At 39.0% G+C, this 12,268-nt stretch overlaps 1 protein-coding gene across 1 annotated transcript; it reads left to right on the forward strand.

Annotated features, from left to right (window-relative positions):
* The first annotated feature begins 39 nt into the window (after positions 1-39).
* Positions 40-3,992, forward strand: LIG4 (DNA ligase 4). Its single transcript, XM_003203219.5, has 2 exons — positions 40-173; positions 431-3,992. The coding sequence occupies exon 2, from the start codon at positions 448-450 to the stop codon at positions 3,184-3,186; it is 2,739 nt and encodes a 912-aa protein (XP_003203267.1). The 5' UTR covers positions 40-173; positions 431-447; the 3' UTR covers positions 3,187-3,992.
* Positions 3,993-12,268: the final 8,276 nt, after the last annotated feature.

Here is a 12,268-nt window from a genome sequence, read left to right on the forward strand (position 1 = left end):
CGTTTTCTTCTTTTTTTTCAGGCCCTGCCGGGCCGTTGCGGTTTCCCCGCAGCAGCGCTCTTTGCGCAGGCGCAGCGCGGTGGCACTACCGCCCTGCTCCGCCCCTTCCGGAGTAGGGGAGGGGCGGAAGGCTGAGAACAGCGGTTCCGGGCTTTGCGCTTCCCTGATTCTGTGTAAGTCTGTTTGGGGCCGGCGGCTTGCGGCGGTTCCTTTCCGTCTCACCCAGTCTTCTGCTACTCCTCCTCTGCTCTGGAAAGGGGCGGGCGGGCCTCGTTGATACTGTGGTAACGGTGTGATGGTGGCAGTGGGCCTGCCCACAGCAAGGGTGTGTACTGAGGGGCACATCCTGTATGTATTTTATTTTCTTTTGAGATGGAATAATATGCTGGCATCTCCTTCCTTTACAAACGTGTGTATTTTTCTGGTTTAGTGAAAAAACCTACCTGGATGGCTTCTGCACCCGCCTCACAGCTTTCTCCTAAAAGAACAGTGGCCTCACATGTGCCTTTTGCAGACCTGTGTTCCACCCTGGAGCGAATACAGAAGTGTAAATCCCGTCCGGAGAAAACTAAGTACTTCAAGGATTTCTTGGATTCCTGGAGGAAATTCCACAGTGCTCTCCATCAAAAAGAGAAAGATGTCACCGATTCTTTCTATCCTGCTATGCGACTTATTCTTCCACAGCTGGAAAGGGAAAGGATGGCGTATGGAATTAAGGAAACCATGCTTGCAAAGCTTTACATTGAGCTGCTTAACCTACCAAAAGATGGAAAGGATGCTGTGAAGCTTTTAAATTACAGAACGCCCACTGGTTCACGAGGAGATGCCGGAGACTTTGCAATGATTGCATACTTTGTGTTAAAACCCCGAAGCCCTAAGCGAGGCAGGTTGACTGTAGAGCAGGTCAATGAACTGCTGGATGCCATTGCAAACAACAATGCTGCAAAAAACAAGGGACTGGTAAAGAAAAGCCTTCTTCAATTAATTACCCAAAGCACAGCACTCGAGCAAAAGTGGCTTATCCGGATGATTATAAAGGATCTAAAACTTGGTGTTAGTCAACAAACGATATTTTCAATTTTTCATCCTGATGCTGCTGAATTACACAATGTCACAACAGATTTGGAAAAAGTTTGTAGGCAGCTGCACGATCCCTCTGTCTCACTTAGCGATGTTTCTATCATGTTATTTTCTGCCTTTAAACCAATGCTCGCTGCTATTGCTGACGTCCAGCAAATTGAGAAGCAGATGAATAACCAGGTATTCTACATAGAAACTAAACTGGATGGTGAACGTATGCAGATGCACAAAGATGGTGATGTGTATAAATATTTTTCCAGAAACGGGTTTGACTATACTCAGCAGTTTGGTGCTTCCCCTCTTGATGGCTCATTAACACCGTTTATTCATAATGTATTTAAAAATGACATACAAAATTGCATTCTTGATGGTGAAATGATGGCTTACAATCCTGAAACACAAACCTTTATGCAAAAAGGAAACAAATTTGACATCAAAAGAATGGTAGAGGACTCTGATCTGCAGACCTGCTTCTGTGTGTTTGATGTATTAATGATAAATGATCAGAAGTTGGGTCATGAATCCCTGAGCAAAAGATACAAGATCTTAAATAATGTATTTACCCCAGTAACAGGCAGGATACATGTTGTACATAAAAAAAGTGCCAGGACAAGAAAAGAAGTAATTGATGCTTTAAATGAAGCAATAGATAACAGAGAGGAAGGGATTATGATAAAAGATCCCATGTCCACCTACAAGCCTGACAAACGTGGGGAAGGCTGGTTAAAAATCAAGCCGGAATATGTCAACGGGCTGATGGATGAGCTAGATCTTCTTATTGTTGGTGGGTACTGGGGAAAAGGCTCACGTGGTGGAATGATGTCTCATTTTCTGTGTGCTATTGCAGAAACTCCAGCTCCAAATGAAAAACCTACTGCTTTCCACTCTATTTGTCGTGTTGGCTCTGGCTACACTATGAAGGAGTTATATGATCTGGGTTTGAAACTGGCTAAACATTGGAAGCCTTACAATAGGAAGGACCCTCCTTGTAACATTTTGTGTGGCACTGAAAAACCTGAAATGTACATTGAGCCTTGCAACTCTGTCATAGTTCAGATCAAGGCAGCTGAGATTGTTGACAGTGATATGTACAAAACTGACTGTACTTTGAGATTCCCCAGAATTGAAAAAATAAGAGAGGACAAAGAATGGTATGAATGCATGACTTTGGACATGCTAGAACATCTTAGAAGCAGAGCAGAAGGGAAGCTGGCATCCAAGCACCTATATATTGATGAATATGATGAGCCACAAGAGAAGAAAAGGAGAACTGTACCAAAGGTGAAGAAGGTAATTGGAATAGCTGAGCAATTTAAAGCTCCCGATCTTTCTAATGTCAACAAAGTTTCCAGTGTGTTTGAGGATGTAGAATTTTGTGTTATGACAGGAACAGGAAGATACTCCAAGTCTGAACTGGAAAGCAAAATAGCTGAATGTGGTGGCAGTGTGGTACAGAACCCTGGACCTGACACTTACTGTGTCATTGTAGGAGCTGAGAATGTCAGAGTTAAAAACATCATTGCTTCCAACAAATATGATGTGGTTAAAGCAGAGTGGCTTCTTCAGTGTTTTCAGTCCAAAATGCTGGTACCTTGGCAGCCAGCCTTTATGATTCACATGTCTCCTGACACAAAAGAACATTTTGCTCGTGAGTATGATTGCTATGGAGACAGCTACACAGCAGATACAGATGTTGCACAACTCAAGGAAGTGTTCTCAAGAGTGAAGGATAATAAGAGGATGCCTTTGGACTTGATTGCTGAGTTAGAAGAACGATACTCATGGAACAGCTGTCAACTGTGTATATTCAGAGGAAACACTATTTATGTGGACTATTATGCTACTATTAACAAGCCCAGTACCAAAATCCATGGCACAAGACTATCAGTTAGAGCTTTGGAGCTCCGTTTTTATGGTGCAAAAGTAGTTCCTCTTCTTGAGGAAGGTGTGTCCCATGTTGTTATAGGAGAAGATCATTCCCGGGTAAAAGAGGTGAAAGCTCTCAGGAGAATGTTTGGGAAAAAATTTAAAATTGTATCTGAGCTGTGGGTAACAGTGTCAATTAAGGAAGGAGCCCCAAAGAATGAAAATCAGTTCTTAATTTAAAGTGGTTTTTAACCTTAGATTAAAAGTTTTGGTCACAAATTGAACTGGATATTATGAGCTTGTCTTAAATTTTCTTTGTGTTTTAAACCTGTGGCTGAAGAATAACACTATTTCTGGAATTGAAGGAAGACTTGTAGCTATACTGTCATGGAAGCAAGAGGATGCAAAGCTATGCTGGTGAGAGAGAAAAAGCCACAAGATAAGTAATGTAAGCCTTTTACTTCAACGACAGTTCTCAGAAGAGATCTAATCTTTTAGATAAGAGAATTCCTTGCTATTAGCAATGCTTGCCTCTGTTGTTCAAGATGGAGACAATAACTATCTCATGGAAATTTTACTATTTATTTATCAATTGATGATGAGATTCATATTTTTTTTAAAAAAGAATACGATATATGTATGGTATGGTGCATACTTGAGTAATTTATATGCTTTCTTTGTGCTGTTTTACTTTGTTTACATTGGTTTTAGTATTAAGCTCCGTGCAACCTGAGTAGCACTTTGATTTTAGGATATTGCATTGATCCAATGTTTCTTTCTATAAACATTGTAAAATAGAACTCAAACTTCATATTGAGGTGCTAATAAATTAATACTTACCTATATCTATAAACTACAAATTAATTACTTAACTGTAATGATATCTTTTTCCATTACAGTTCAAGTTAAACCGTCAACCATGACGTAACCAGGCTTGTACACATTATCTTTCAAAAAAGTTTCATGTGCTTTTTCAGTAATGTGCAATGAATTTCCAGATATTTACTTGAATGTATATTTTTAAAATAAAGTATGTTTTAAGTCTGCCTGCTTATTTATTTATTTGTTTTTAAGTGAGAAATAACTCTTGAAAAATATGAATTACTAGTAATGTTTTTCTTTTTCTTTCAAAGCTATGCAAGGCTGCGGAATCTAAATCTAATAATTTCTCACCAAGCTTCATAGTCTTCTACTAACTCCCACAGCGTATTAACAGCAGGTTTCTTTTTCACAAAAACAAATTTAAAAGTATCCTGTGGGTTCAGTATGCTGGTTTAGTTCATGTCTCATTTTGTGTTTTGCCTCAGTTGTAATTAGGGCTAGAAATTAGTTTAGAAATTAGTTGTTATGCATGCATATTTATATGTAGCATGATAGTTAGCATACTAGATAATGTCAAATAATTTAGTTGGTGTATTTTCTTCTTTCAGTTACTTTTTTGCAAGTTTACATTAAAATGTTTAACAAGAAATTTTGTACTTCATATATCAGTGTAATAAAGGAATTGTTAATTGGTCTTCAGGGATCTTCTGTGGACACTTTGGTGGCTGGAATGTATTGCTCTGTGGGTAAAGTGTATACATCTAGAATATAGGCTGTGGGAGGACACAACAGAATCATTTCTCGTGGCAGAATAGAAACTACTGTAAAAAGTCAAGAAAGTTTGAAGAATTTTGTGGATCTGCTTAGTTTTAAGAAAATTCTGAGAAACAATTGAAGGCTGGAAATGATTCAGGAAGTAGGAGTGTTTGTTCCAGGCTCTAAAGCTTTTCATAAGAAGTCAAATTAAGGAGGTATGCAGAGGATTTCTGGCATGATGTCTAAGGAAGACTGAATATAAGGCAAGATCTGTAGGTAGTGGTATGAGCTGAGATAGACCAGTAAAGGTGCTTGTGTACAAAAAAACTTGTCTCCTGTCTGTTCTGATTGGTATATAAAAAAAACAACAAACAAACAAACAAAAAAACCCATATAAAACTAGCCATATTGCTAGCTAATCATCATCCATCAAAGACAGTGTTCAAGAGAGGAAAAGCTGGAGTCAAAATGCTGAAACATTTGCCTGCAGTTTGAACTTCCTGAAGACCTCTGATTACAAAACATCGTCCTGTTGTACTTTTCACTGCAGTAAATGCTCCCATTTCCTTAATTACAGTTAGATCTTTGAAAATAGGGATTTTGTAGGTGAATTTTTTTTTTTTTTTGCTTATTTACATCTTGTGTAAAACTAATTTTATTTTATTCGTTTTTAAATAACTTGTCTTGAAAACAAACCTTCCAGTTTACACTGTAATATGAAGCTTATTTTAGGTGATGATGGTTGTGAAGAAGTGGAGGAAGAACAGAGCTGAGAAAAGAGAACTGTAGATCTTATACTTTCAGGGAAGAAAAGTCTGGTGTTGTTCCTATTCACTGCCACTTTTCAAAAATGCTGTCAGTGAAAGAGAGGGGAGAAGAGAGCAACGTTCAGGACCTGCTGGAGCTCTCCTGTTATTAAAGGAGAAAGTAAGAAAGCACAATCTTAAGAAACTGACATTCAGAAGGCATTGGAATATGATACTGACAACAGTTATTTATTCCTAGGATAATTTACTGAATTGTTCTAATTCCATTAATACTTGGAATACACCTGCCTTGTTAAGTCTATGAATAAGTTGAAACCTAAAAATAGGAGTAAGAATATTTCACTTTTTATGGGAGGGGGAGGATTGCTTTCCACAAAGTTGTTAGTCTGTGTACCAGTGGCAGAACAAGAAGGCCTTTGCTAGTTGTTTGGTGTTTACAGACTGACACTGCTGCTCAGTCCTCTGAATTTATTTCATGTTTTGTGTTCTTATTCCTATATACTGAAAATAACTAATTGGCATTTCTGCCATTTTGAGGGGCTTAAAAAGATACATTTTGCATCTGCAGATAAGACTTAAAATACAGTCTTGTAAAATACCATGCTATTAATGGCTTAATTATCTGTTGAAGACCCAAAAGTTAATAACACCGAAGGTAATGATGTATACACAATAGATTGCAAGCAGCTGATTGTTGAAGATGTATGATCCTAGCAATCACATTTAAAATATTGCAAGTAGTAATAATAATAGTGGAGAAGCTCAATTGCATGGATGAAAAAAAGCTTACCTCTTTTTGTAGTACTACTGAGCTGTGATATTACAATAGCTTTGGGTCTATTTATGCAGCTTTTAATTTAGTGAATATCAGAACTAAATTCCTTCATTTTCTTCCTTCTCTTAAGAAGATAAATTGCTGGAGAATGGCAGGAATTTGTATTTAGTCAGCACAAGAAACTTTTCATATATGCTTTTCTTTATACATACTGCACGATGTGATCACTAACTAATTAAATGATTAATTAGGTAGGAGGCTATAAATAGTGTTGCTTAAAATGTGATTAAAAAAAATTTATTATTCAAGCAGTAATGAAAACTGTGTTCTCTTAGTTAATCAATTCATATTTTCTTTATGTCTGAAGAACAGGGCTGATTCACTTATTTAACCTGTGTAGCTAAGTGGCAGTCAGTTTATTTTGATACTTGGCATGCACCAATGATAATTTCCAAGGGAAATTATTTTAACCACACGAGTAGGATTTCTGATGGACCAGAACTTCACAGGTTAGAAAGCACCACCACCACCGAACCTACATGATGCTGTTGATCAATTTTCACTTACTCTTCACAGAAACAGTACACCTGCTAGTTTTGAGTCTGCTTAAAAACCTTGGAGAAGCAGAAGGTCCACTTATTCAAGTGAAGAGCAATCAGTTAAAATCTCTTAGTTCTGTCAGCTATGGCAAACGACAGATAAGGCGTGTAACTCCTCTGATGGCACGCCGATTTAATGATCTGGTGACAGGTTTTAAAAATCTCATTATTTTGCTAGTGAGGTTGACATACTTTTTTGTAACAATCAGTTTCAACCTTTCTGTAGAATATCTGAGTCATTTAATCATTTCAATTCATAGGTAATTTCAGAATTTTGACTTCTTTGAAAAGAGGGGCTTGAAGTTATAGGTTATAAAATTTTCTGTGAAAGAGAAAATAATATTCACTTGAAGGTGGCTTGAGAAATTCCTGGTAACAGTCAGTTAAACCAAGCAGAAGACATCTGCAGCTGGTAACAGCTGTTATACCACATTGCAGTGGATGGGCCTATGAAGTTTTACTGTACTACTTTTTGCAGTGAGTGGATACAAATGAGGGAACTGTCTGTAAGTTTGAATTATAGTATCAATGGAATAGTAAAGATAGAGTTGGCACTTAGGGTTCAGATGTTTCTCTGTGTAACTTTCCAGAAGTATGGGAATTAAGAGGTGTCTGTCCTCAAATTATTTTCTTTTAGATAAAATATATTTAGCAGGTAATTGGTATCTTTTCAAGCGATGTAACTTTTCCTTTCTTTGTAATTTTTGAGGAAGATTATTTTGAAGAACATAAGGGATGATTTCAACTTTAAACTGCAAGCATTAGTATTTATATTTTCTTACAAAGAATGCAGAAAGTTGTAGAATGCCCAAGCATGTGATTTTATTTGGAAACCCATAGAACAATAATATTTCAACAGACACATTGCAATATTAGTGATAAAATATATTTAAATTCATTATTCTGTTAATGCTGCAGATAGAGGAACTATGTAGAATTATGAAACTGGAGTTCAATTTTCTCCTGTGTCATGTATTGTAAACAAAGTAAAATAGTCTTCTGAACTTTAATCTCAAGAAAAAAATGATTGTTACACACAAGATGAGTGCATGTGCTATGAGTTCTCATGTGTTCTCTCCTGTTCATGAGATTGCCTCAAGTACTGGTAGGCTGCAGTGAGGTCTCTTCAGAGCCCACTCTTCTCCAGGCTGAACAAGCCCTACTATCTCAATCTTTTCTCATAAGGAGAGTTTCTCCAGCCCTCTGGTCATCTTCGTGGCCCTCCTCTGGACCCGCTCCAACAGCTCCGCACGTTCTTTTTGTGGTGGGGTCCCCAAAATTGAGAACAGTACTCCAGTGTACATGTTTATATGTGAGAGAACAGAAGATCTTTCATAGCTGCATCAGTTTGGAAGATGAAAACAAGTCCAGCATCTTAACTGCTTGCCCAGCTGTGATCCAGAGTTGCTTAAGTAAAAGCTTCATTCTTGTGCTGGTAGACTTCAAAATCATGGCCAGTGCTCGAGTCCACAGCGCCAATCCCTGCAGGGTAGTGGGATGCAGGGAAGAGCAGGCTTCTTCCCAGTTCTTGTATAGGGCAACTTTAAACCATGCCTTGCTGCATCAGGCATTCCTGCAGCAGCACCAAGATGCGAGGTGTTTTTCAAACTTTCTTTTCAGCTTCCACATCTCACACCTGCAATTAAGGAGCTTCTGGTTAACCACTGAGAAGCCAAAATATGCAACATTGTGGTCAAATGCAGGTGGATAGGTGCCCTGTGTGTGTGTTTAGATATGCATATGCAGGGAAAAGACGGTAACAGACAAGTCTCATTTTATGTTTTGTGGTTGTTTTTTTCTTGTCTGTTCTCCCACACTTCTCCCCAGCCTTAGCCTCTTCTGACTGGTGCATTACAGATTTTAAATACCAGACCTGTGTGCTGCCAGCAGAATGATTTTATTAACCCAGTCAAAAGCCAGTTTGAGTATTTCCGTCTTACACTTCAATTCTTTATATGAACGTTCCCATGTATTATTAGAATAGATGTAGTTAAATGTGTCATGGAATTATTATTTTTTAATTAAAATCCTTGAGTGCTATTGAGGTAATAAGAAAGATTTAAACAGTGATTACAGCTAACAAGCTAAAGATTATCTAAGGCAAAAGAAAATATGAATATGACAGCTTTCACAGTAAAACCTCTGAACAGGATTGCCTGAACAGAATACAAATAAACAATTTTGTTAATTCCATCTAGCTGTAAGTGAAGGCCAGCGTGTACTTTGTAAAACAGTGTGGCACAGTGGTACAAGAACAACCAGGACAGAAAAGTGAGATCATAGGTATTAACAATTTTCATAAATTAAAGACACAAGAGAAACAAAAACATAATTTTACTCCAACTTTCTTTCACTTATACACTAAGCCTGTAAGCACTTTTTCTATATTGATGTCTATAAGTTCTTCTCTTTGAAGCAGTTTATAACCAGCTGCTTCACAGACCACATGGTTTTCTGGCAGACCTTGATGGCATCTGAGGTGCAGTATAGGTAACAAACTATTGGAGATTTTAATATTTTATTTTTTTAATAATTGAGGGAAATAAAGTGACATCCTTGTACTAGAAGGAGACCTGGTACTCAAAAATATAATCATCTAGGAGAAAGATTCTATTGTATATGTTTTGGATAATTTGCCTTCTTAAATTGTATTTTTTGCAAAAGTGGTCAATTCAAACTTTCCAAAATCATGCTTGTATTTTGTTTTATAATAAATCTCCTTTTAGTGTAAAATGTATCTAGAATTACGCAGTATTTGTCTTGACATGCATGAATGCACATGCTTTGTGATGGGTCATTGTTTGTGAATTCTGGTCTGGCTTACAGAATTCTGTGTTCATGTCAGGTACTGGAACAAGTAGAGGCTGCCCAGGGCTGCAGCACAGCTCTGCTGAGGCCCTGCTCTGGATTGCTGCTGCGGCTTGCTTGTCTGTCCAGTATAAGTGAACTCCAGGGATTGCAGGGCACGAAAAGTAAATCTAAATCTCTTATTTCCTAAAATAAATTTTCAAAAACCTACCAGAATACCTACCAGGTAAATGTGCATACTATCTATATGCTTGTCTCTGTCTAGATGCAGTGTTTATAGATTTATGTGGTGCCTCTGATAGCGCTTTTCTGCCCTTACCTTTTTCTTCCTTATTCTATGAAAACACAGATGTGTTTAGAGATGGATGGAAAGGCAAGATGACAAGAACATGTGCTGAAATGTCTTAATAATTGTACATACAGACTACTCCACACTTAACTTTGTTCCCACCCCAAACCAGACCTTCTGGTACTGTCTAGATCATAGAATCATAGAATCATTAAGGTTGGAAAAGATCACTAAGATCACCTAGTCCAATTGGCTATAATTTCAGACATAATGGAGACTGAGGAGAGATTGAAAGCACTATGTTGAGGGAACCAAACAACCCAGTGTGAATGTCCAGCAGAGTCAGAGTGGCAAGGTCAGTGCAATGGCAGGGCTTTGCTCAACTCTTCCACAACCTTCACTCGCAGTGGTCTGCCCTCTGACTAAATTTCAGAATTCCTGTAGAAAATTTTAATATTAATTTCTTATCTCGCAAAAGTTTTAGCAATCAGAAAACACACAATCACAAGTTATCTTTTGCAATTATTTTAAAAGCTAGCAAGAATAAAAGTAGAGATTTAAATTATTCAGCTGCATTTGTACAATAATGGTTCCGTGAAGATCAGCCCAAGCAGTGAAAATCAGGCAGGAACCGAATAGTTAGGCAGCTGGCCAGCACAGATAACTTGGGTCATTAGCATCCAGCAGAAGCGGTCTTGGCAATGTTAGTGAGTCAACTGCTTCTTTTTTTTTTTTTTAATCTACTCATTCCTTTTAGGTGGGGTTTCACTTTGCAGACCCTGTGCTAGGTTTGGTCTTAAATACATCTGAAAGAGGGATACAAGCTGTTTTAATTACCATATACTTGGCAGAAGAACTTGGAAATTACTTAAATACAGAAAAGGACTTGAATCACAGGCATTTGGCAAACTGTGTGAAATAATTTCAGTGTATAATGATCCATGAATGTACATAAGCAGTTTCAAGAACATGTCAAGGAAGAAATGATTTCTGCCAATATAGCCTCCTACCTTAATGTTGACTCTTCCATCTTATATATCTAACTTCAAATAGTGATCAGGTGTGCTGGTGTCGTATTATACTGAAACCAAAGCTTCCTACCAAAGCCTGGGAAGATACTCTGCAAATGAACTGTCATATCAAAAGGGACCTCTTTCTAGAAACCCAAAAAACTGAGTGGAAAAATTTCAAGACTTAAAGATTTATGTGGCTTCTGACAGCTTTCTTCTGCCCTATCAAGACGAAGAAAAAAAAAAAAAAAGAGAGAGACATTAAGCAGAATGATTTTTACTTTTTTTTCCGTTCAAATTTAGATATCTAAGACAGGACTGGCACTGAGCCTGGATTCTTCATAAAGTTGGATACTCATAAACTATCCTTTGAAAAGCACTGGTCCAGGTCAAAGAATCACAGAATGACCTGGGTTGGAAGGGACCTCAGGGATCATGAATATCCAACCCCCTGCCACGTGCAGGGCCACCAACCTCCACATTTAGTACCAGAACAGGCTGCCCAACCTGGCCTTGAACACCTCCAGGGAAGGGGCATCCACAACCTCTCTGGGCAGCCTGTTCCAGCACCTCACCACTCTGATAGTAAAGAACTTCCCCCTGATATCTAACCTAAGTCTTCTCTCCTTCAGCTTAAAACCATTTCCCCTTGTCCTGCTGTTATTTACCCTTTCAAAGAGTTGACTCCTCTCCTGTTTATAGGCTCCCTTTAGGTACTGAAAGGCTGCAATTAGGTCACCTCACAGCCTTCTTTTCTCCAGGCTGAACAAGCCCAGCTCCCTCAGCCTGTCTTCAGAGGGGAGGTACTCCAGTCCCCTGATCATCTTCATGGCTCTCCCCTGGATCCTCACCAACAGCTCTGTCTTTCGTGTATTGGGGCCGCAGACCTGGACACAGTACTCCACGAGGGCAGAGTAGAGAGGGACAATCACCTCCCTGACCCTGCTGGCCACCCCTCTTCTGATGGAGCCCAGGATACCATTCGCTTTCTGAGCTGCAAGAGCACAATGTTTTTCATCCACCAGGACCCCCAGGTCCTTCTCCGCAGGGCTGCTCTCAAGGACTGCTCCTTCCAGTCTGTATGGATGCCTGAGATTCCTCCAGCCCAAGTGCAAAACCTTGCACTTTGCTGTGTTGAACCTCACTAGATTCACCCAGGCCCACCTTTCAAGCCTGTTGAGGTCCCTCTGAATGGCATCCCTTCCTTCCACTGTCAGCTGCACCACTCAGCTTGGTGTTGTCAGCAAATTTGCTGAGGGTGGACTTGATTCCGTCATCGATGTCATTGATAAAGATGTTAAAGAGTACCGGTCCCAAGACAGACCCCTGGGGGACGCCGCTCATTACTGGCCTCCACCTGGATGCAGAACCATTAATCATCACCCTCTGTCTGTGGCCTTACCCAATTCCTTATCCATTGGGTAGTCCACTCATCAAATCCATCTCCCTCCAATTTGGAGATAAGGATGTGATGGGGGACAATGTCAAAGACCTTG

The sequence above is a fragment of the Meleagris gallopavo genome, chromosome 1 (genome assembly GCF_905368555.1).
Source record: "Meleagris gallopavo chromosome 1, MGAL_WU_HG_1.1, whole genome shotgun sequence".
Lineage (NCBI taxonomy): Eukaryota > Metazoa > Chordata > Aves > Galliformes > Phasianidae > Meleagris > Meleagris gallopavo.